Genomic DNA, 23185 nt, shown 5'->3' with positions numbered 1-23185 from the left:
CATCTGTTACTCTGAGACTAGAAAAAAAGAAAGAAACATATCTTGTTTTTTAATACTCCCCACACTGCTTTAGGTTTTGTTTTTTTGGCTCCCTATTTTCAAAAATGTATTTGTCTGTGTCTCCTGCATGTTTATTTAGAAACTGTGGATCACATGCTCATGTAGGTGTCCATAGTGTGGTTGAGTCTGGCCTAAAGCGCTGAAATGCAATGCCAATGATTGACAGAGGGTAGCACATCCTGTTTGGTAATAAAGATCCCCACTCTGTGAGCAGTGAATCATGAAAGTAAAATATTATCTTCATCCACAGTAATTATTGTTCATTATACAGATGCTTTTTGACTTATGATGTTGTTACATCCCAATAAACACATGTAAGTTAAAAATATCCTCATACACCTAACTTACTAAGTATCCTACCCTAGCAACACAGTACACTGAAGGGTATTGATCATTTGCCCTGTGATCACATGGCTGACAGGGAGCAGCTGCTTGCTTCATTGCCCCAGCATCACAAGGGAGGGAATATTGTACCAACTATTGCTAGCCGAGGAAAAGATCAAATTTTGAAATTTGAAGTATGCTTTCTACTGCGTGTGTATAGTTTTTGAACCATCATAAAGTCCAGAAATTTAAGTTGAACCTTTGTAAGTCAGGAATCTTCTTTATACATTAGCATTTTATATGATTCCATTAAGCCTTTGCTAGAGGTTGGAAATGTACAAATGCATAACTAGGACCTCAAAGAAACCAGAAACAAAGACAGATGAACCACAAATAATTATACTGACAGCTGACTTTTAGTGGCATCAACTGCCAATTTGATAGAGGACTAATATCTTCTAAGTACTGAGAGAAAATAACTGCAAATCTGAATTGCATGCCAAACTAAATTACATTTTAAGGTGGATCATAAAATAAACATTTGTTTATACAAAACAAAAGCACAGCACTTTCCACTAACACTACAGATTATTATAAAGGACTATCTTCAAAAAGAATGAAACTATCCAAGAAGGAAGTAAAGAAGGAGATACTACAAGGAATGAAGAGGGTCAATTTTGGTCTTCTTGTGGGAAAATACAAATAAACACTGACTAATAATAATAACAGAAATGTTTATGGTAATAAAGCTAAAATGTGTTTAAAAACAAATATTGAGAATTAAAATGTTTCAATTCTAAATGTTACAATTAGATTTTATTAAATGATATATAAAATTTCTAGATTAATCATGAAAATGAAGGAAGCAGAATGTAGTTGAGGGAATGAGAAAAATAGAATCAAGAGCAATTGGCTTAATAAAAAAGGGGAATAAAGAAATTTAACATAGTTTTAATAATTGTTCCTGGGGACCTTATCTTATAATTATAAATGCTAAGTGGCTATGTTGTGAAGCTCATGATAAATACCTACAGGAAAAATGAGCAAAAGCAAGGGTCTTAATGATATGTGAATGGATGCCAATGGCTTGGGATAAAATGTTCAATAGTCACATCATACATAAATTACACAGGGAATTGTGTTACAGGAGAGGAACCTCCGAAGTAGGGAACCCAAATATTTTCTAATGGACAATAAGCCTGCCTAACCCCTACCACAGAGTGAGACATTATCTTAATCATGTGTTGCATAGTGAGTAATTCTTCCCTCTGATCTGGAAGGAGATGTTTCTGCCTTCCAATGCCGTTCACTACAGAACATTTTCCCCATTGACTTAAGTTGAGGTGATTATTTTGTAAAACAATTTAAAATTAATTTTTCAAGTGAGTCTAGTATAACACAAGACACAAATACAAAAACACATCTAAAGTATTTAAACAAATTATTCAGGAAAATGCACATGTAAAAGTATGATTTTTAAAATGAGCATGTTTTATTTTATCTTATTTAAAATTTGTATAACCCAAATAATAAATATAACAGATTTTTAAAAGATCATTAAAATTTTGACAGATACAGACGGAGGTGAAGAGTAGAAGGGCAAAGAATTCCAGGTGATGCGGATGGTAGAGACATCATGGGATATAGAGTATCTGACAGTGAACTGGGGGAAATGTTCCAGTGTCATTAAAGCATAGACTATATAGACTAGAAGATATAGTGAGGGCCAAATCTTTGGAGGTCATTAATTACACAATGAAACTTAAATTTTGGCCTTTGTTTTCTGTGTAACTATTGAAGGAGAATGATCTTGTTAAGAATCATTTCATGAACATAGTTAAAGCTAGTGGCACACTTGAGAGTGGTAATGGTGTCATGTAGTTGATTGTACATACTATACTGTTAACCCCGTTTGTGATGAGAGAAAGCAATCAGGCAGCTCTTGTTAAGTTGAGCTGATCTGTACATTCCACCTGCAGTGAGCAGGGTGTTGGTTGTGCCATTTGTTTTTGTTTGGATGCTCTGAGGAAGCATCAACTTGATAAATTAGAGTGCACAAAATAAGACAGTAGGTATCTCTTTTGCATTCAAAATATCATGTTAAATGCTTCATAATTGGTTTAAATTAGCAGCACTTTTATCTCCACTGAAGAATAAGAATTGGAGTTACACTGAGATATGAGGGATTTATATGAGAAAATTTCCTGAAAGTGACACTTGCTAGATATTTATAATGGAGAAAGATATGGAGTTGCTTTTCCTAAAGCTTTGACAGTACCACTCATCTGTCAGGACTAAATTGGGGCAGATGGGGGCCTTCATTAAACACAGTTGTGTAGATTAAAGAACTAATCCTGTCAATCTGATCTACATGCTTTCTTGATCATACATAGTACTAGCCATAAGAAAACAGCATGTACTATTTGGAAAAATCATTTACAAATTCTGAATTTTTAGACCAAAGCTAGGCTTAACAGAAACAAAAATGAGGAGGAAGAAGTTTGTTATTAATTGACATTGTGACCTTGGATGTTCTCGGGTTCTGAGGGATGTTGAAGTGTTCCCATTGAGCCTAGGACTGCTCTCTGGCAGTGCACACAGCCCAACCTGGTCCCCAGGCCCTGTCTTTACTCTGTAGCTGGAGCCACACCACAGGACCCACTTTAACACCTGAGCAAACGCCCATCCTTTCTCCTGCTCTTTCCCTCTCTTCCACCACTAAGGGTGTAATCTGATCCACAGTCTCCAGGAAGCTGGGGCCCTGCTACCCACTGACAGAATCTTCTAAAGTCAGCTTTTTTTCTATTGGAATATTCTACTCTGGTGTCCATAACCACATTGTGATGCCTATCAGTGTAATCTGCTCTCTGTTTAGGATTTACCTTAAACCAACTGCTAGACAGATCACCCACAATCTGAGGACTTGTTCTTCTAAAAATTGGGCTATGTCTGCTCTACCAGAACTATTTCCTCTATCTTCAGTCTCTTATAGCTGTTCATACACTCAAAGAATTTAGTTATGATGCAGTTAACTGGGCCATCACACTAATGATATGGAAGATATATTCTATTTTGTGAGGCAGGATAATGCAGAAGTTAAGAAGGTAGATTCAGGGATCAGGGTGATTGGGTTCAAAACTCAGCTCCATTGCTTACTATATAAGGGAACTTGTCAAGAACTTTGAAAAGTCTGAGATTTTACTATACTTGCAAGACGACAATTTAGTCGGCCATTGCTCATGGATATAGGCAGAAGAGAAAAGATTCCTAAATCGTGAAAAAGGGCAGGTTATTACTCATAATAATAGCAATGCCTAGAGGGAGATACTATCTTTATGGTATTAGATAGTAAAATTCTGCCCTTTGCTATGGAAGGAGATGATATCTCTGCCTTCTGAGACTATTTACTATGCAAACCTTCTTGAAAGTTAGAACCAGTGCTTCTGTTTGCAAGATGTGCAGTAGTATGAGACTTGTGTAGAATTATCTCCTGAAAACTTGTGCAAACTCTCGAACCTTCAGATTTCTCATTTTAAAAATAGAATTAGTGGTATAATATAGGTCATTGTGAAGATCAAATGGATATAATACCTATAAAATGCTGACCATCATGCCTGCCACATGATCAATGTCAACTACTATTATAAAGGATTATTTCTTGAATAAGATACAAGTATGTTTATTGGATTCTTTGTTTTTCTCATCAAATGGAATATTACAGCTCATTGATGTTTCTAATTATTTGACTCACAGAATATTAGAATAAAAAGAACCAAAAGCCTGGTATTTTACAGGTAAGGAAATAGGTTCAGACAGAGGCTAAGTGAATTATTGAATTCACACAGAAAAGTCATCAAAAGAACAAAAATGATGTGATTTAGATTTAACATTCCAATTCTTTTAAAATAATTCCTAATGCCTGGTTTAGCTCAGTTCATATTAAAAAGTAAGTAAAACAAGCCTGTTTTGCATATTCATTTGGTCACATTCTTCTTTCTACTTGATTGACTTATAAACCACCTTAGGCTTATATCCCCTGAAGACAAAAATAAATAGATAAAACAACTAAATAAATAGTAGAAAGTTAAAATAAGTGATCCATACTTCCTCCTCTCCTTTATCTCCATCATGGACACTATCTCCTGGGCAAGAAAACCAAAAACAAAACCAGAGAACTGCAAGGAAAGTGCTTTTGGTGTGTGCAGGTGGTGTTGAAAGTAGTTTTCTTCTGGCAAAAGGCAGGGAAATTCTAGGGGTCTATCTGGCAGCTTTATCTCAAGAGCTCTCTGCTGGCTTATGGAAAAATAACTGAGGCATGAAGAGGAAGAAGGGGAAACAGAAACAATATCTGGCTCCACAAGACAATATGGAAATCAGTGAAGAAATTTATCCTGAAAGATCTGCAAAAATGAACTCATTTGCTGGGTGTGGTGGCCCAGGCCTTTAATCCCAGTGACTGGGGAGTCTGAGGCAGGAGGACGGCAAGTTCAAGTCCGGCCTCAGCAACTTGTAAGACCCGCTTTCAAAATAAAAATCATATGGGCTGGGGAAGTAGCTCAATGCTAGCATGTCCTGGGTTCATTCCCAGTGCAGCAGCAGCAGCAACAACAACAGATCATTGATCTCATTTTTACTTCTTTTTAGTACCAATCTCATTGTTCCTCTCTTTTCTCAAAGAGTGAGGTCATATCTTTAGCTTCCATGGAGCTCTGAAACTCTTTCAGGGTTCCTAAACTCAGAGGTGAACATGCTGTCAGCCAAAGTAAGATTTTAATAGGAAAGAAATGACAGGGAATGTTTATTAACCTTCGTCTTTTATATATCATGAATCTTCGGCAAAAATCACCTTTCACTAGAGGTAATTTTGCTCCAGATGTCTCAGAGGTGTTTCCGACTGGCTTCTGTGTGGGTGACCTGCTAAACTCTACTGGAAAGTTTTGGAACTGTTCTGTGTTGCTGTTGCTCTGTTCCTCTTCAAGGGCATCACAGCATGTGATAAAGTGCATGTGCATAGAGAGAGAAACCAGAGAGGACAGAGAGAGAAAGGGAGGAGGAGAGAGACTGACAGACAGTCAGACAGAGACAGACAGAGAGAGAAACAGACTATGATAGAACATGCTGTTTTCCTTTGACATTAGAGAAGTCCCAAAGAAATGTCACTTGTTTCTTCCACTTGTGAAGAATTTAGGGGAAATAGCCACTTCAGTTTTCACCCGGAGACCTCTATCTGTCTGGGATAGATATTCTAGATGTAAATTTGAGAGGAAGTTCCAGGTGGTACCTCTTCATTCAGGTCCAACCCTGCCCAGCTGTGTGTTTCCTCCCATAGGAGGGCTTCTCTCCAATGGGCTCCTCAGCCCAGCTCTGCAGAACTATCCCACCAGTGTGCATTTATGTTCAGCTGGTGGCACCTAGTAGTGGACATAATAGAGCTCTTTCGCAGAAGACCATTAGGCCCTCCGACTCGATTTCTTGCTGGGCCCATTCCAACGGGCATGTTTAAATCTAGTAGCTTTGTTAACAAGTCAAGTGAGATCCCTACTACAGAGATGTACAAAAGAACTGGTTTTTATCCTGCCTACCTCCATGAGGTGGGTACAGGCCTTAAAATTCCATCTGTATCCCAGTTCCACTCACTCACTCATTTTTCTTTTATCAAAGTAGGAATATTTCTTTTAACAAAGTAGGAATATGTATGTTTTACACACACTTTCTCTGTGATAGGTATCATAAGCTGTTGGTTCACTTTCTGTCTTCAAAGATGTGAGTTCCCCAGTTAAACTATTAACTATTTTATAGTTAATTCAGAAAAAAAAAATCCCTTCTGAAGTTAACTGCTATCACTGAATCCCTATGGTAGAAAGTAAAATGTTCCAATCAGGCATTTGCAGGGAAAGTGGAGTTGAGTTTAGCAATGGGTGTTTTAATGTTCTTAATGCTTTCTTTGCCCCAGGTCATGCAGATGTATCTTCCCTTTTGTGGAATTGCCATATCTAATGCTCAGCTCTTTGCTGCCTCAAGGAAAGAATACGAAAGAAGCAGGGTGAGTACAAGAACATGCTGACAGTCCTCAAAGCTTTCTGTCTTTCCAGTTTCTGAGTCATTATGTCTTTTAAAAACAGCAGATGATTTTTGAATAGTCCAGGAATCTTTTTCATTTGTATTATCCTGCAGGGCTATGGCTGAAGGCTCCCTTTAAGCAATAAGCCCAAATGGAAGTGGACATGACTTTTCCATTGTTGGTGGGGAGAAAGAGTGTTAGCTTCTTTTGAAAAGAATTTTCATTTCACATCTATACTCAAAGGCAGCTGATGTATTCTTGATTACTTGTGGCTTCGAAACAATAACACAATTTAGTGTTTTTTTTTTTAAACAATTTAGTTCCTTTAAGGAGCGCAGTGTATTAACAAACATGATTTGAATCCACCTTCCAGATTTAGTTTTGAACTGAAAGGTTTTCTGGAAGAGCATCTCAGGATACTTGGGACAAAAAAAGACTGATGCTCAAAAATGCTCAATTATCAAGTAGAGATTAAATCATATGAGGCTCACTCCATATGTTTAAATCTAAGTTGATTTAAATCAACTTAGAAATATATTTGACAACAAGATGTTCAAAAGGACTCGAAAACCTCTCCTTAATCTTGTAATCAAATTGATTAAAGATTTCATTTATAAAATATGAATATATAGGAATATGTCACAGTAAGCAGTGGGGCACAGTTGACCACACAGCCATCATCCTTGGCATGGCACACCACACCTTTTTTTTTTTTTTTTTGATCTGATTCTTTTTTTCATCTTTAGATTAGAGTCTTACTACCTTTCATCTTGTGCTCCAGAGATACAGTCAATGAATTACAGAAAACAATCTGTTTCACATTGTAACACCTTTCACCACATTGCCCCTCTGCCTTCGAAGCCTTGTGTGCACCCTTTGCTCCTTCTGCTGCCAGCCTTCCATATCCTTAAGGAGCCAGCTCAACCTTCCGGTTAATCTCCCCTTCTTCACTTACTATTTCTCCTTGCATATACCACTATTGTTCTTCTGTGGGTAACAGACTATATTTTTATAGTTATCCATAGCCCTTCTCACCAAATGTATTTTGAACTCCTTAAGGGAAATTTCATGTATTATTAGTCTTTTCCTCCTTGTGCATTACACAATTCATTTACTCATTTTACAAATATTGTATGGTACTCTTTCAGATACTGTACATCCAAGTTCTCAGAGAACTTACTATGCCAGCAGGAATAATAGGCAAAAAAAAAAAAAAGAATACTATAACACCAGGTAGCAATAAAGCACTATAAAGAGAAATACTATGAAATAAAGAGATAGACTAGTTGAGTTAATCTGAGAAGGAATGTGTGGGTGAGAGAAGGGTAGAGATTCAAGGATGAACACAGGAACGAAATTAAGTCACCAGAAGACCGAGGGGGGAAGTGCAGACACTTTTTTCCTAGAAGGCAAGTGACAGTAAGAAGCAGAGTAAATACTAAAGTGTGTGAAATGCTTTCAGTGCCAGGTGAGCTGCATGGCTTTCTAGATTTTCTTTCTCTCCTTTTCTGGAGCTAATCTGCATTGGCATTTGCGAACTTTCATCACTTGATAATAAAGCAGCAATTTTTAATTAGAAACAATAAAATTACTGCAGTGTGATTTGTCAGTGCAAGACTCAAGACACATTTGTTTTTCCTCCGAGATAAATGTTCTTGTATACAGGTCCCAGAGGCTCTCTCCACGCAGTCAAAACAAATTGAAAAGTTAAATAATTGTTCAGTTAATATGATCCATGTGAAGAAATAATCTGGATGATTAAGGCAATAATGTTTCCCCCCTTACTAACAGGGAATTTTGCCTGTAATTAGTCAGACAAATTGTCTCGTTGTTAATGTTGTGTTGAGTATGAAGCTTTTGTGCATTGACCTCTTCCAGCAATTTGCTGTCCAAATGCCAAAGAGTAAAGCTTCGCTTAAAACTGTTTTTACCTCCTGGTGTTTCTCTTTGCTTTGGGATCACAGAGCAATGTCACTTAGCCAGTCTTTCTTGGAGGGAATGCTACCCAGGGAACTTTGGTCCTCTTTCAGTTGCTCAGTAAACTTGATTCATTTCATGGATCCCTTAACCCATTCAAATGCTTTTCTATCTGAATAGATTCGGAGAAATTTTTTTTTTATAAGTTTCAAAGGGTTTCAGGACAAATCAATTTCATTACTAGAGCTGAAAATTAGTCATGCCCCTGGGATAATGATCAACACCATGCTGAATAGATGTGAATTTGAAGGTTCATGAAATTCTTTTGGGAGAGGTCAACTCCAAGATGGCATAGCTTAATAAATTCTGCTGAATAAAGCATCCTCTGGTGCAATTCCCTGGCTGTGTAATTCTCTGATTGCTCTGATAGAAGCATAATATCTGCAACTTGTACATAGCCCACTATTCTGAAACTTCTGAAGATACCCATGTCTTCAGAAAAATTCCAAACAAATATTATTTCAGCATAATTTTCAAGCTTACTTAGCCAGAAAAGTGACAGTTTAATTTTAAATGAGCTAAACTTAGAATTTTAAGCCTTTTCTTTAATTACTGTGCTTTTCATTCTGCTATTTCAACAGAACTTTAGAGACATTTTCTTTCCTGAGATATATAGATGTATCCAAATGTTCTCTTGCACAATGGTGGTTTAGTAGCATTTCCTCTATTTGTGTAGAAGTATTAGTTGCGGTTTTAGTTATATTTCTAAAGTCTCTGATCCATATTGAGCATTCACATCTATAATTATTTTATAATTCTGTGAGTGATGTGTATTAGCAATAATAAGTCTAAACTTTGATCATGAAGCTGTTTTCCTGATAGTGAAGAAGAGATATTTTGTGGTTTTCTGAAATAAATGTCCTTTTCAGAGAATTAAGTACTTGTTATTTTTAAAAAGTTGAATTTGTAATTAGTCAACATTGTGGAAAAACTATAGTCATGGAGGGGAAAAAATCCTATAACTAATGACTACTACATGGTCCCCAGTATATGGATGGACTCCATTCTCCAGTTGTATTGTGCAGTTTCAGAGTGTTATAAAATGAAATGATAGAACTATTTAAACAATCATAAATGCTTTAAAAATTAGCCACACAAAATCGTTTGTGTTATTAGAGCAAAAGACTACATAGAGTTTTGAGGGGAAAAAAACACCAACTTTTTCATCTCCTAAATACATCCATCTCCTTACCAGGCTTTGCTAGAGGTGGTAAATGACCTCTTTGAAGAACAGACTGACCTGGAGAAAATTGTCAAGAAAATAATGCACCGGGCCCAAACTCTGTTGAAATGTGAACGCTGTTCTGTTTTACTCCTAGAGGACATTGAATCACCAGTAAGTTATTGTTTATTTTTCATATAAGTCAAGGACTGTAAATGGGATGATGTTGAGTGTATCTGTAATTAAACCTATGCAACTGTGACGGGAACAACTGTCTTCCTGAGTCTTCTAAGGACAAGAGGTGACGTTTTCTAAATGGAAATGTGTTTCCTTCAGGTGTATTTTCATTCTTGTCTTGTTCTCACCTTAGAAACATAGACTCTCAACTGGCAGGGACCTTCAACATCTATCCAGCCCTGTGCATTTGCAAATGAAGGAGCTAAAGGGCTAAATGGTTTGCCCAGTCTCAATAGCTCAGTTAAAAGAGAGGCTAAAATGCCAGCCTCCCACTTTATTTGCCCATTAGGTAGAAGGTCCTCTATACTCCTGGGAGTGGATTGCAGCTGAAACAATGTCCCTCAGGGCAAGCAAGCAAATGACTGGGGAAGCTGTGCCCTTAGCTCTTGAAGCCAAATTGAATTTGAGCCTCCCAGTGAGTAGCCTTAGCTGGGCTGTTCTCTGCTGCATACTGGTCTTGCTGGGATTTCCAGGCTCTTTCCTGGCTTCTCTGGATCTGTGGACACTGGCACAGAGCAGCATGAATGAGTGGAGGAGGTACCTTCCCACCTCACCAGGGCTCCTGGAACTCTGAGGGAAGCATCATGGAGCATAGGGCCTGTAGCTTGCTCTACCTTGGTGATTTGTGGCCAGCTTTTAGGTTCTGTTCAGCCCTTTGGCTCTTTGGGAGAAACCTGCTGGAAAAATTATACAACAATATTGAAAATAATGATCTCATCAATCTAAGTTCTTGAAAGTTAAATGTCTGAACCCTTGGCAGCAATTTATGTCTTTGCTGAGAATTCTCCTCAAAGACCAGGAATTATATAGCAATTAAGAACTCTTTTAATACCTTAGAGAATGATATTTTCCTGTACTTAGAAAAGATTATTATCTTTGCCTTTAGGTCTGTTTTCCTCAAAGAATAAGAACTTGAGGATAAATTTTACTGATTTAATAAGTATTATAAAACTCACAGCATTGAGTTTTTAAAAACATCTATGCATGCTGAAAATGTTTAAAAGTGTTTCCCCAGATTTTACCAAAAGCTTGGGATTATTCTGGGTGGGTATGGTTTACACAAACAATTGCCTTGTAAGTATCCTGCAATTGTGCAAAACTCAGCTGGCCCTTGGGAGGATGGACACACACACACACTCACACCAATATCCCATAAATTATGGAATGCTCCAGGCCCTCTGAGAAGCATTTGAGTTCCTTTATTCCTCACCTTATGAGGAAGGTGTTAGTATTACCCTAACTTTATAGATGAGGAAATAAGGCTTCAAGAGCAGAGTAACTTCCCAGAGTCACTCCCATCACTTGACTCTAAAGCCCCTGAAAGGAGTGGGAAGGGCCCAAGGTGCTCACTGGTGCCTGGCAGGCTGCAAGGAAGACCCCACTAGACAAAGGCAACAAGGAACAGGGGTTGAGGCTTCTGCTGCCAGGATCACCCTGAGGCACTCCCAGTTCTCTGAAAGAGCAAGTGGCTGCAGGGTAGGCTGGAATCTGGTTAAGCACAAACTTATTGTTGGTTAGTTCATTTGTAAACAGGACATAAAAGTAATTTAACCAACCAAGGGTGCTTGTTCTTGCTAATCTAGCTCTTGAGGCCTAGTTCTTTGGTAAATCAAATTAAAAAGTGCAGATTATGGAAACTCATATTAAAGGTGGGGGCAGGGCTGGAGAGTAGGGACTATAATACATTCATGGTATAAAATAGTGGGGGGTTGTCAAAAAAATCATCTAGGTAGATGGTATAAGCAATAGAGTTATGGGCATATTACTGAAAGTTAAAGAGCTTTTGTTGTTGTTGTTGTTGTTGTTTATCACTGCTAGATACTATATATCAGTGGGGCTGGAGCAGAAAATGCTGGGCTACAAATCATGTCTTCTCTCTTCCCACCCCACCACCTCAAAGTGAGGATGAACTCCTCCAGTCCTGAGGGGCAAGTCTGGGGATGTGTTGTAAAGCTGCAAAGACTTCTTTGCCAAGGCTGCTGTCAGGAAAGGTGGTGGAGAAGTTGGGTATCACATGCAGAAATCCATCAGCTCTATGCTTACCTTTGACACAGTTCTCACCAAAGCAAAGCCAGATTGAATAGGCACCAAAATTTGTTGCTGGCACAGTAGAATCAACAGACAGAAAACTGTGCAATGTTCTTTGGCTGGACTTTCCTTCTTCCCCCAGCTCAGAATGCTGAATGACAGATTGATAGTAAAATCCTTTGTCATCTAGATTTAACGAGGAATATGAATGACTATTAGAGAGGAGACCCAAGCGAGATCGATAAACACAATTTGATTTGATTTGATTGACATATCGAATCAAATAAGCAGACCTAGATAGGTTTTTATCTTTTCAAGGCTAAGAAAACAAAACTGGAACTTGACGATGTGATTTTTAATTCCTGAAAGTTCATATGCAAAGTAAACATGTACGAAGAGTCATACAGTTTGTTAAAAGGCAACAATGATGAGCAATAGGTGAGATTTTGCTGTGAAGCTGTTAAAAAGCATTACAAAATGGGAGACTAATAGCCTTGTAAGAAAACAGCTGAACAGAATGGATTCCAAAAGACCCCAACACCTGTGAGAAGCTAATCAAGACTGTTCTCTTGTATGGTTGAGAGAATTATTTCTGAGGAGGAAAAAGGTGTGTTATAAGAATTTCAAACTTGACAAAGTCGTTGTTACTGAAAGCATTTCAATAATAAAGATGTGTTAATAATTATAAAGGAATGTATGCAAGATTTCAGCATCACCAACAAATCCAGCATTCAATTATAGCTTTCGTTTATTACCTATGACCTTTTCTTCCTTGTTATTATCAGCAAGCCTATTGCTAGCAGAATGCTTCCTAGTGATCTCCATCACCTTTGATGCAGCTATAACAGCAAAGAGCTTTTTCCTGTGCAGAGTACTAGTTTCAGTTTTAGATTTGTTACAACCAGTAATTATCAACATAACATAAAGCAAAAATGACAGAAAAGAGGATTCATATCAAGATGTGAAAGGAAGCCCTCTCCTGACTCCCTCCCCAAGTCTCGGGTTAGCCTGGAATTCTGCTTCAGGGGAGGGAGGACACAGAATATAGAAGCGAATATTTAATTCTGGGCTTTTAAAATTTATAGCAGTGTAATTATTCTTATAAACCCAAACTTTCCATCAGTAAGAACCAGGATTTACTGACAAGAAGCTTGCTAGGAGGGTGCATTTGGTAGTTAAACAAATGCTACAGGAGATAGAATGATCTTCATTCATTCATCAGATACTTTTCTGGTGCCTGCTGCATGTCCTGGGATCTGTATCTTTTATTTCTAATCTTAAAGCAAACATAAATTAATGATTTATGTTAAAAGTCCAACATTAAAAGAAAAAAAACTATAAACCAAAAAAAAAGAACCAAGAATTTCCTAAAGGCCTAAAGAAATCAGAGGCTAAAACCATGAGCAAAGTAATAGATTTAGAAAGAGAACAGATGAAGTCCTAGAATAGCCAAATCTTAAATTGCCCAGAATAAGGAAAGAGAATACACCATTGTAGCCAGTCTTCCTAACATGACCCCCAAGACTCAAATGCCATACGGTGGTGGTGGGAGTGGCAGTCCAGGTGAATGTTGGTTCCCCAGACACCGCTACAGAGAAGATGAGACAAAGCAGTGTTGGCAGAGGTAAGGGGTAGTGAGTGCATCCCAGTTTTCCTAAAGCCCCAGAAGTGCAGGAGAGGCAGATTCAGTTTTTCCCATTTTCTCACCAAAGTTAATAGAGAGAGGTCTGGGGCCTGAAGAAGCCTGCTATCAGGATTAAGGAGACATGATATCGTGACCATGTCCTGGAAGCATCCCAGTGTCAGGAATGACTGTGAGGCCTAGTGGGGCTGCCCTGCCTTCAGCTGGGGCGAATCTGGGCCAGAGGATCTCCCTAGAGTGCAGCTTTGCTCCAAAACTCCCAGGAAGTTGCAAGTCAATCTGGAGAAAGTTTCAGTATTCAGTGAGTTTAAATCTGAAAGACTGAGAAAATTTGAAGTGGCTGAGTTTAACTAGAGTGGTCTATTTCTTTTGTGTTCTGTCGACAAGCAGAAGTGGGGATCGAGAAGAGATTTAGTTGAGTTATAGAAAAATAATACATTACTCTTCCACACAGCTGTACCTGAGGCCTTTGAAATTTATTCCCAATACACAAATTGCATTCTCTACTTTCTCAATTTGCAAACGTGACAAAGAAAAGGTTTGAAATTAGATGGGTGGAGAGAATGATGGATTATTTTACAAATGTTTTGGAAACAAATGTCTAGCAATAGGAAAAAAAAATATGGAAAGCCGGATTCCTACCTCTTACTTGTTAAAATATAATTTTATGAAAGACAAAATTATGACTCTTTTGTATACAAAATAAGTGCAGATTTTTTTAAACTCTTTAATTTATGAGGGAACCAGTATGATGTTAAAACCAGTGTAAGAAGCATTTGAGAAATTAGGTGCTTATTGGCAATGTTAGGGTAGGCTTTTAAGGTTAGAAACAAAACTGGTCAGAGACAAAACTAGACCATAAACTGTACCCTCTATGGTTGTCTTTTCCATTGGAAAGAAATCACTTAAAACTTCTACCTGAGAAAAAGCTACATATTAACATTTTACTTAGTACCAAGCCTGGAGTCTTTTATCAGTATTAACCAGTAAGTGGAACTAAGCACATTCCTTAGGTTAGGAGCTGGTACATTTTTTCAGGAAACACCCAGATAGTAAATATATAAGGTTTTCCAAATTATACAGTCTCTGTTACAGCTCTTCAAATCTGCCACTGTGGCCCAAAAGCAATCATGACAACATATGTGTGGCTATGTTCCAATAAAACTTTACTTAGAACAGTAAATGAAATTTTATTTATTTAAAAAAGCAGGTGGTGGCCCAGATTTGGCTTGCAGACAACAGTTTACAGAACCCTTATTTAGATAATCACACATACCCCCCACCCCATTATTCATTTAAAGATTAGTACATAACAAAGAGCCACCACCATGGGGCTTCTGCAAAGATATCATAAGCACAAAACCGAAAGGGAGGTGGAAGTGAAAGCTAGGCAAAGAGCACACACCACAAAAATTGATGACAGTTTCCCATGAAATGAAATTAAAGATAATGTGACCTCTTAGGAAAAAAAGAAATGTTCAAAACAGAGATACAAGGGGTCAAGGAATAAATGAGTAGCATAAAAAAAAAAGACCATTAAAGTGAGATGATAGAGCTTGGAAAGAAGCCGAAAATATATAACCATACAGAAATGGATATTACATTAAAAGGGAGGGAGGGAGGGAGAGAAGGAGGGAGGAAAGAACAAAAGAGAAAGACAGAAAGAAAGAAAAGAAAAGACATTTTTAAAATGCTTTCAGGGACACGAAGGATAAAATTGAAAATGAAATGGAAAGTGATAAGGTATAAAGAGAGAAAAGAATGATAAGAAGGCGGTCAGAATAAAAGAAGTTCAAAATAAGGATAATTGGTATCTCTGAAGACAACATGACAAATGGAACAGGAAAAAGCACTGGAAATTCTAGCTCTAGGACATTTTATTGTAAAAAAAAAAAAAGGCAAAGTTAGATTTACAGACTGAAAGAACATGCCATTTCAGGAAAAGTTGAATCTGACTGCTTAACACTGAGACTCATTTGGTGTTAATGGACTGCAAAGATATTGAAAAAAAAATCTGTAGGCAAGTAGATAAAAGAAATCAAGTCACCTCTTGGAAGAAAGTTCATACTGATACTACATTTCTTAGTAGCACTCTCTGTTTTATATTTTTCATTTTTTTAATTTGTTCTTTTCAGTTATACGTGACAGTAGAATGTATTCTGTCATATCATACATACATGGAGTGTAACTTCCCATTCTTGTGGTTGTACATGATGTGAAGTTAGTCTGGTTTCATCTTCATATATGAACATAGGAAAGTTATGTCCAATTCATTCTAGTGTGCCCTCTCTGTTTTAATTTTAACCTGTCAAATTTATCATTTTCTTTTTTTGATTTGTATTGTAAGGGTTTTGTTATAAAACTCTTTACAACCAGCTATAATGGCATATATACGCCATATACATACATATATATAAAATTTATTTTTGTATGTGTGTGCATGTGTGTGTGTATGTAAACCAATCACCTTAAATGGTTTTCCCCTACTTTGGAATGCCACTTCTATATTGTACCAAGTATCCAGCATACCTGGGTCAGTTTCTGCATTCACTCTTCTGTTGCTGGTCTATTTGTCTATTTCAGTATCAGTATTACACTGTCTCAATTTCTATAGTTTTATACTACAGTTTGCTATCTCATAGGGCAATCAGTCCTCAATGTTGTTCACTTTCAAAATCATCACATAACTATATCCTAGGAAGCAAGGAAAACATCTTTTTACTTAACCTTTCCTTTTATTAGAGATTAAAGTCTTATATAGCAGGGGCTTGTCCAGCTGATTTTCCCCGTGAACAGGAATCAAGAACAAGTTGTTATTCCAATTGTCCATGCTCATAAGACTTTTCTGTTTGTTGCCTATCATTCTGTGATACAGGTGTGTTCAAATCCCTAGCATCACAAATTTATCCATATCTCTTTGCTCAGTTATGCAGGTTGCTAATTCAGTTGTCTATATTAATTATGTGTTTTTGAATTGAGATTACAGCTTCTTTTGACAGGAGGGTTTGTTTGTGCCTTTGTTTTCCTTCTATCTCTCTGGTCCTCCTTCCTGCCTAACAGTGTGCACAACTCCCTGGTGCCTAGTCAAGAACCAGGGCAGACTTGATGGCTCAGGTCTCCAGCTGGGTGGTAATATTACATCAAGCCTGAGGCAGTTGGTTCTGTAGGAATGAAGCTGGGTCATCTGTCTCAAGGGAACACTTTTATTCCCCAGTCCCCAGGAGGAGCTGAAACTCCAAGTATCATTGTCTGCCTGTTTCAGGACCTGGAGTGCGGAGGCCTTTGTCTTCAGACTTGTACTTTTATGAATCTTCTCTTAACCCTCCCTCTCTCCTCTTCTCCCTTCTTTTTAACCTTTAGATGTCTGTCTTGTTTTCTCTTTCTGTATTTTATTGGTCTCTGCTTCTTTTGGAAGAGACCAGATGTGTGAAAACATGAGCTTATAGCTGCACCCTCTCCACTTGCATTCCATGCACTGTAATCAGAAAACAAAATAAAACAGCATCATTTCAGGAACAGCAACAACAAAACAAAAGCAAAGCTCCTTCCTCCAAAAATAACTCTTTCCTTCTCACTATTTTATTAAAATAATACCTGAAACAAAGCCTTTATTTAACTTTATTTTTGTGATTTTAACACTTTCACAAAGCTAATTATTACAAATGTATATTTCATGGCCTCTGCAAATTTCAGGGAAAAAAGGAAGAAACAAATTAAAATCTAGCTATGGGAATGGGAAAAAAAACTTTGCTAGCTACTCTTCTGACAGAGGATTAATATCTGAAAAAACAACACCCTCCCCCAAAAGCAAATAAATTGGCAAATGAGCTAAACAGATACTTCTCAAAAGAAGAAATACAAATGACTAATAAATACATGAAAAAATGTTCAACATCATTAGCAATTAGGGAAATGTAAATCAAAATGACACTGAGATTTCATCTACCAGTCAGAGTGGCAGACATCAAGAATACCAACAATAATACATGCTGGAGAGGACGTCGTTGAGAAAATGGAACACTTTTACACTGTTAGTGGGATTGTAAATTAGTACAACTACTAGAGAAATCAGTATAGAGTTTCCTCCAACAATGGATGACTGGATAAAGAAAATGGGTTATGTATTCCTGATGGAGATTTATTCAGCCATAAAGGAAGATCACTGGGAATAGAGGAAAGGGACAAGGGGGGCAGTGGTGAGGGAGGGGGAAGTGCTAGGGAGTGATATTGGCCAAATTATACTGTGCACATATACAAATATTTAACAAATCCCACAATTATGTACAACTATAATGCACCTGTTAAAAAGGGGGAGGGATAAATCTAGCTATAGAAGTTTTGATTCACCAAGATCTTAACTCAGTGTTTACAGCTTGTATTCATGGTCTTTATAGTAGGCAGTCAGGTGTAAACTGATCAGTTTACTAAATGGGAACCAAAAATAGAAACGAGAAATGCATTTATAGCCCTTCCTCCTGCCAAAATTAATATTTCACTCGCTTTTGCTTCTCTTAAGTGTTTCATTCAATGGATTTTGAATGGCATTTTCAATGGCATTTTCCATTAGTCTAAAAAAAAAAAAAACAAAACAAAGCAAACAAGAAAACAAACCTTAACTGGCTACTGCTGTCAACATCAGGAAATGCATAGTCCTTTGAACTGAATATTCCATTCCGTGAAACTGTCTAAGCAATTCTTATCAGTTCTCTTAGTTCCTTTTCAGCTCACACATTTACTATTATCTCCATTTCTTTTAGTGTTTAGTCAAAGAAAGCAAATGTGGACATTGTAGCCTTGGGTCCTAAGGCATCTTCTCAGCTGTAATGTTTTCCAGTATCCAGATTCCATGGATCATCCTGATAGCTGGCAGCTATTTTCTTGTCCAGAACTTTATGAAGTTTTTTTAATAGCTGGACTTATTATAAGGCTAGTTTCTGGAGTGCATTTTCTAAACTGTGAAGCACAACTATCCCTATATACTTGTTTTCTAATATGTCTTTTTTTCCTGGTTCTTATGTAAATGTATATACAGTTAAGCCACTGAATGATCTTCCTGACCTTACATTTATGGGTGTGTGTGTGTGGGAACACCCTGTGGTTGTTATGAAGTAGTCTATAATTTAATCTTCTTTCTCTAAATGGATTGTAAATATTGCTTTAGGCTTTCCTTTTCATATCACTTTCTTTCCATTTCCCTACCTTTCTTTAAATTTTTTTCTCCCTGTAAGAAACTAAATTCCATTTGATTTTTATTCCAAGTGTTTTTTTTTTAGAGTGAAAAATGGAAGATATCTAAATGTCTCTGAAGATTACCTAGGAAAGAAAGCATTGTTGCATATACACACATGCCCACGCACATAATCACATTGTCTATATATCATATTATGTGTTTATTGATTAGCTCACTTTGTCAGAAGTCTAATGTGGTCTCCATTGAGCTATGAGTTACACCTTTACTTACTTTATTATATCTCAATCTCTCTCTCTCTCTCTCCATATATATATATATATATATATATCCCACGCACATATATGCACATATATAGAGAGAGATATATAGATAGATAGATAAATAGATAGGTATCCCTCTCTAGATGTCTATCTATCTATCTATCTATCTATCTATCTATCTATCTATCTATGGAGCAGAGAAAAAGAGAGGAAGAAAGGAAGGGAATAGTCTTACTGATGTCCTGGAGGAGGTCTCTATCTATCTGTCTATCTATCTGTTGCTATATAGAGAGGAACATATTGATCTCTCTCTCTCTCTCTCTACACACACACACACACACACACACACACACATACCTCTTTCTATAAATACTTATATGTATATGTAAGAAATACATATATACAGAGAGATATCAATATCTATCTATCTATCTATCTATCTATCTATCTATCTATCTATCTAGAAGACCATGCCCTTTCTCTCTGCCTTCTCTTAATCCCTCTGTCTTGTGTTACCTCATACCTAGGATTCTTAACTGCTTTCCAAAGCTGCCAGTCCCTGGAGGCCCCAATATTCCTTATTGCTCATTTTTATACAAACTACACTCCGGTAACTGGTCCCGTTGTTGAATTATGTTCAGTTAAACTCTTTCTGGTGTTCTCTGTGTCTTCTGCCAGAGCTGACTACTGTAGTTCTTCAAGCTGGAGAACCTCTTCATTGCTCAGCCTAGAGCATGGCTGCTCATGCTTTAAGGCTCAGGTAATATGGAAATTCTCTTCTGTGCCCTAGTGCACATCGTGGTGAAACCCTACATTTTTGAACTTTTTCCCCCTCTGTGCTGTACTGTGTAGTGACTTCCTGAAGGACAGAATGTTTGTATTCCTTGGTTTCTTCAGAGCTATTATAACAGTGCTTGATGCAATAAGTACTGGGTAAGTTTTGATTGAGTTGAATTAATGATTAGAATCATTAATAAGGGAGAAATTTATGAAGAGGGTGATGATGGATGATTATTTAATTCATTTTTTGACCCTTTGAGTATCCCTATTGAGAAAAAAATAAGGGTTCCAAAAGTTTGGGAAAAGATTGGTGAATACTTAGTAGATAATTTTCTTTTTGGATGACGGAGATATCTGCTTGAGCATAGTTTTGTTTTTTAAATTGTTTTTAAATTAAAAGAACAGAGAGAAACCAGGCTAACTGGCATTTGATAAGCATCCAAATCAAAAAGACTTCTGTCCGTGGAGCTTTTCCAAAGAACAAGCAGGGGATATTTTGCTTACTTTACTTGGTGTGTGCGCTGTTTCTCCAGGATGTGATCGCCAGAGCTGCTCAACAATAAACGGGACTTGGAACCACTTGTTCAGTCTCATTGACCTGTAAACCACTTCTGAAATTTTCCTTATACGTGTATCTTTTTTTTTCACTTAGTGTATGTGAATGTATGTATTTAACCCATGTTTATTTAGTATGTATGTAATAACATCAGAATTGGATTTAAATAGTATATTTTAAAAATTAATAAAACTCAAAAACGTCAAATTGGTCCAAGTCAGGAAAAAAGCATGACTTCTACTCTCTTTTATTTATTCATTCATCCATTTCTTTTTGTTTATCTTATGGGGGTGCTGGCAATCAAACCCACGGCCTCAAGCACTCTGCCCAAGTTCTCTACCACTGAGCTACACTCCCAGCCCACCTGTTTCCTTTTGATTATAATTTCTCCAGTGTCACTCTATATATACCATTGAATTGTATTAGCTTCTTTTTATTCTTATATAATATAAAATCTTGCCAACTAAAGCCTAAGTCTCCATGTCTAGAGTCTTTCTGGGGTTTTATCACAGAAACCCAGTTGGCCACTTACATGATGACCTCTGTCTCTTTTCCTCCAGAGTTCCACTGATTCCAAGTGATCCAAAAGCCCCATGTGAAATCACCCCCATTCTAAATCACACTGTTCCTAACTGGCTATCCCAAAGCCCCAATCAAGTAAGCAGGTTCATTTATTGCAGAAGACATTCCAAGGGGTTAAAGATTCCCTCTCAGGAGCTAGGGGCCAAAGCCTGAACTTTGTTTGAGTAAGGTTAAATTCCTTGCTACACACAAGGTCAACCCCATGGTTCACCAGTTCAGTGTCTGACTTTGGTCATTACAGCATGGGCTGAGATAGGGGGTATTCTCTATGGGATGGAGTGCCAGAAGTTGAAAGATACATCATCTTGGGTTTTCCCTTTATCCATTAAACATGGATTTAGAACACCAAGCACAAATAAGACAAAATGTTTTGACTGTATTTTTCTTTTCAACAAAGTGTTTTTTTTTCTTTTCAGTGACTTTTTAAAAAGCTCTTCTTACATCTACATTGTGATATTTCATTAAGAGGAACTTGTACATATCTATTTTTATTGTGATTCTACATCTGTAAGTTCTATGGCTTGAAATTTCAGGATATCCTATTCTCTTACTGTTTTTTTCTTCCCTTGCCTCCTCCCTCTTCTTTCATTCTCATTCTCTCTCTCTCTCTCTCTCTCTCTCTCTCTCTCTCTCTCTCTCTCTCTCTCCTTTTGAGATGGGGCCATGGCTATATTGCCCAGGCTGGTCTTGAGCTTCTCGCTCAGGCAACAAGAATGCTGGCAAAAGACTGCTAGATTAGATCTTTAAAATAATTGCTACCTCCAGGACAATAAAATTGGAACCACTGGGCTTTTCTTTTCTGCTACACAGAGATCACTTCCTATTCTCCTTGGATAAAATTCATTTGCATTGCTATAAGACAAAAATAGTTTCCATTGCTGTCAGTTTTTCAGAAGTTAACACCTACCCTTACAGAATTGTGAAATAATCTAACCAATAGTAAAATGAAGTATTCTTAGTAATATTAGAGAACTTAATCTATCAGGTCAGGAAATTAAAAGATGCATCCTGCTGGATTTCCAAATGCAGAAACAATAGTTTACTAGTAATTTGATTGATTTTATACCAAGTTAAGTTTTTTATTTCAAGTTATCATTATTCTGTGTTTATTATCCAAAATTGGGCTTAGAATAGAATATTTAGTATTTTTTAAAAGCAGGGTTTAATCTAAATATTGTGGTTTTGAAGGAGTCATCTCTACATAATTTGCTATCTGCAATACCACTTGCTCTTGCTTATGAGGACAGCAAGGGATAGTGGAAAAACTAGGGCTGTGGAATCAGAAAGACATGTTTCAAATCTCAATTCTGTTAAGTTACTGCTTATATGGCTTCTAGCAAACCCCTTAATCATTCTAAAACTTATTTTCTCTTTAATAAAATGGGATAATATTTACCCTGTGATTATGTTGTAAGCATTGGCACACACATAAAGGATTGGTCATAACATGCAAAATGCCTCATTTGTAGTAAAACAGCAGCCTAGAACATGATAAAAATGGAAGAATTTACTACCATGAAAGCAAAAATAATGGAAAGAAATTATAAATTATGAAAGACCAAGGTGGACATATAGGACCGACTCAGTGTCTGACAATCTCCTACTATGCAAACATAAATGAAATGCTTCTACTTTTTATACTGTTCTTGTTATAACTAATAAAACTGTATTTGGATACAGTTTGAAAGATTTATTACTTTATCATAGTAAATAGTCTCTTTGTGACTTGCTAGCCTGAGATTCAAGAATATTATAGCTGGATCAAGATTTCTAAAAGATTAGTTTCTCTTTAAATCCTCACTTAGTATAGGTAGGTATTCCAGTTACTTTTGCTGTGTAACAAATAAGCCCCAAATGTAGAGGCCTAAGTCCACCATTACAAATTAAAAATTAATTACAAATTTGGTGGATAGGAATATGGAGAGGGCACAGTGGGATATGCTCTTTCCAGGATATGGAGGCTGACTTATTTCTTGGGAACTAGAATCATCTGAAGGTTGCACAGGTGCCTGGGTAGGGGTAGCATAAAGTCCTGGGCTGCTGACCAGAGCACCTGTGTGCGGTTTTTATATGTGGTCTGGCTTCCTTTCAGCCTGGAGGACTCAGGGAAACTGGATTTCTTACTTCAATATCCAGACTCAAGTATTCTATCAGATGAGGCAAAAGCTGTGTTCCCTTTTATGACCATCTGGAAAGGCATATAGCAAGTCTTCCATATATTCCATTGGCTGAAGCAGTCAGAAGCTCAGCAGGTTCAAGGACGGGGGCAGGGGGGGTGGTCAGGGCAGACTGTACCCCTTAGAGGAAGGTGGCAGTGTCTCATTG

At 37.2% G+C, this 23185-nt stretch overlaps 1 protein-coding gene across 2 annotated transcripts in view; it reads left to right on the top strand.

Annotated features, from left to right (window-relative positions):
• The window catches only part of Pde11a (phosphodiesterase 11A), a 371997-nt gene that overhangs the window by 123329 nt on the left and 225483 nt on the right, over positions 1-23185 (top strand). The window contains exons 1-3 of one of the 2 annotated variants that reach the window (XM_026392016.2): positions 4952-4960; positions 6338-6427; positions 9618-9758. In XM_026392016.2, coding sequence (XP_026247801.1) covers positions 4952-4960; positions 6338-6427; positions 9618-9758 — 240 coding nt within the window. Of the gene's footprint in view, positions 1-4951; positions 4961-6337; positions 6428-9617; positions 9759-23185 lie in introns of those variants that run through there. The other variant, XM_026392015.2, reaches the window with a different exon arrangement.

This window comes from Urocitellus parryii, chromosome 1 (genome assembly GCF_045843805.1).
Source record: "Urocitellus parryii isolate mUroPar1 chromosome 1, mUroPar1.hap1, whole genome shotgun sequence".
Taxonomy (NCBI): Eukaryota; Metazoa; Chordata; class Mammalia; order Rodentia; family Sciuridae; genus Urocitellus; species Urocitellus parryii.
The sequence above is the reverse complement of the archived record's forward strand: the minus strand, read 5'-3'. Positions and strand labels throughout refer to the sequence as shown.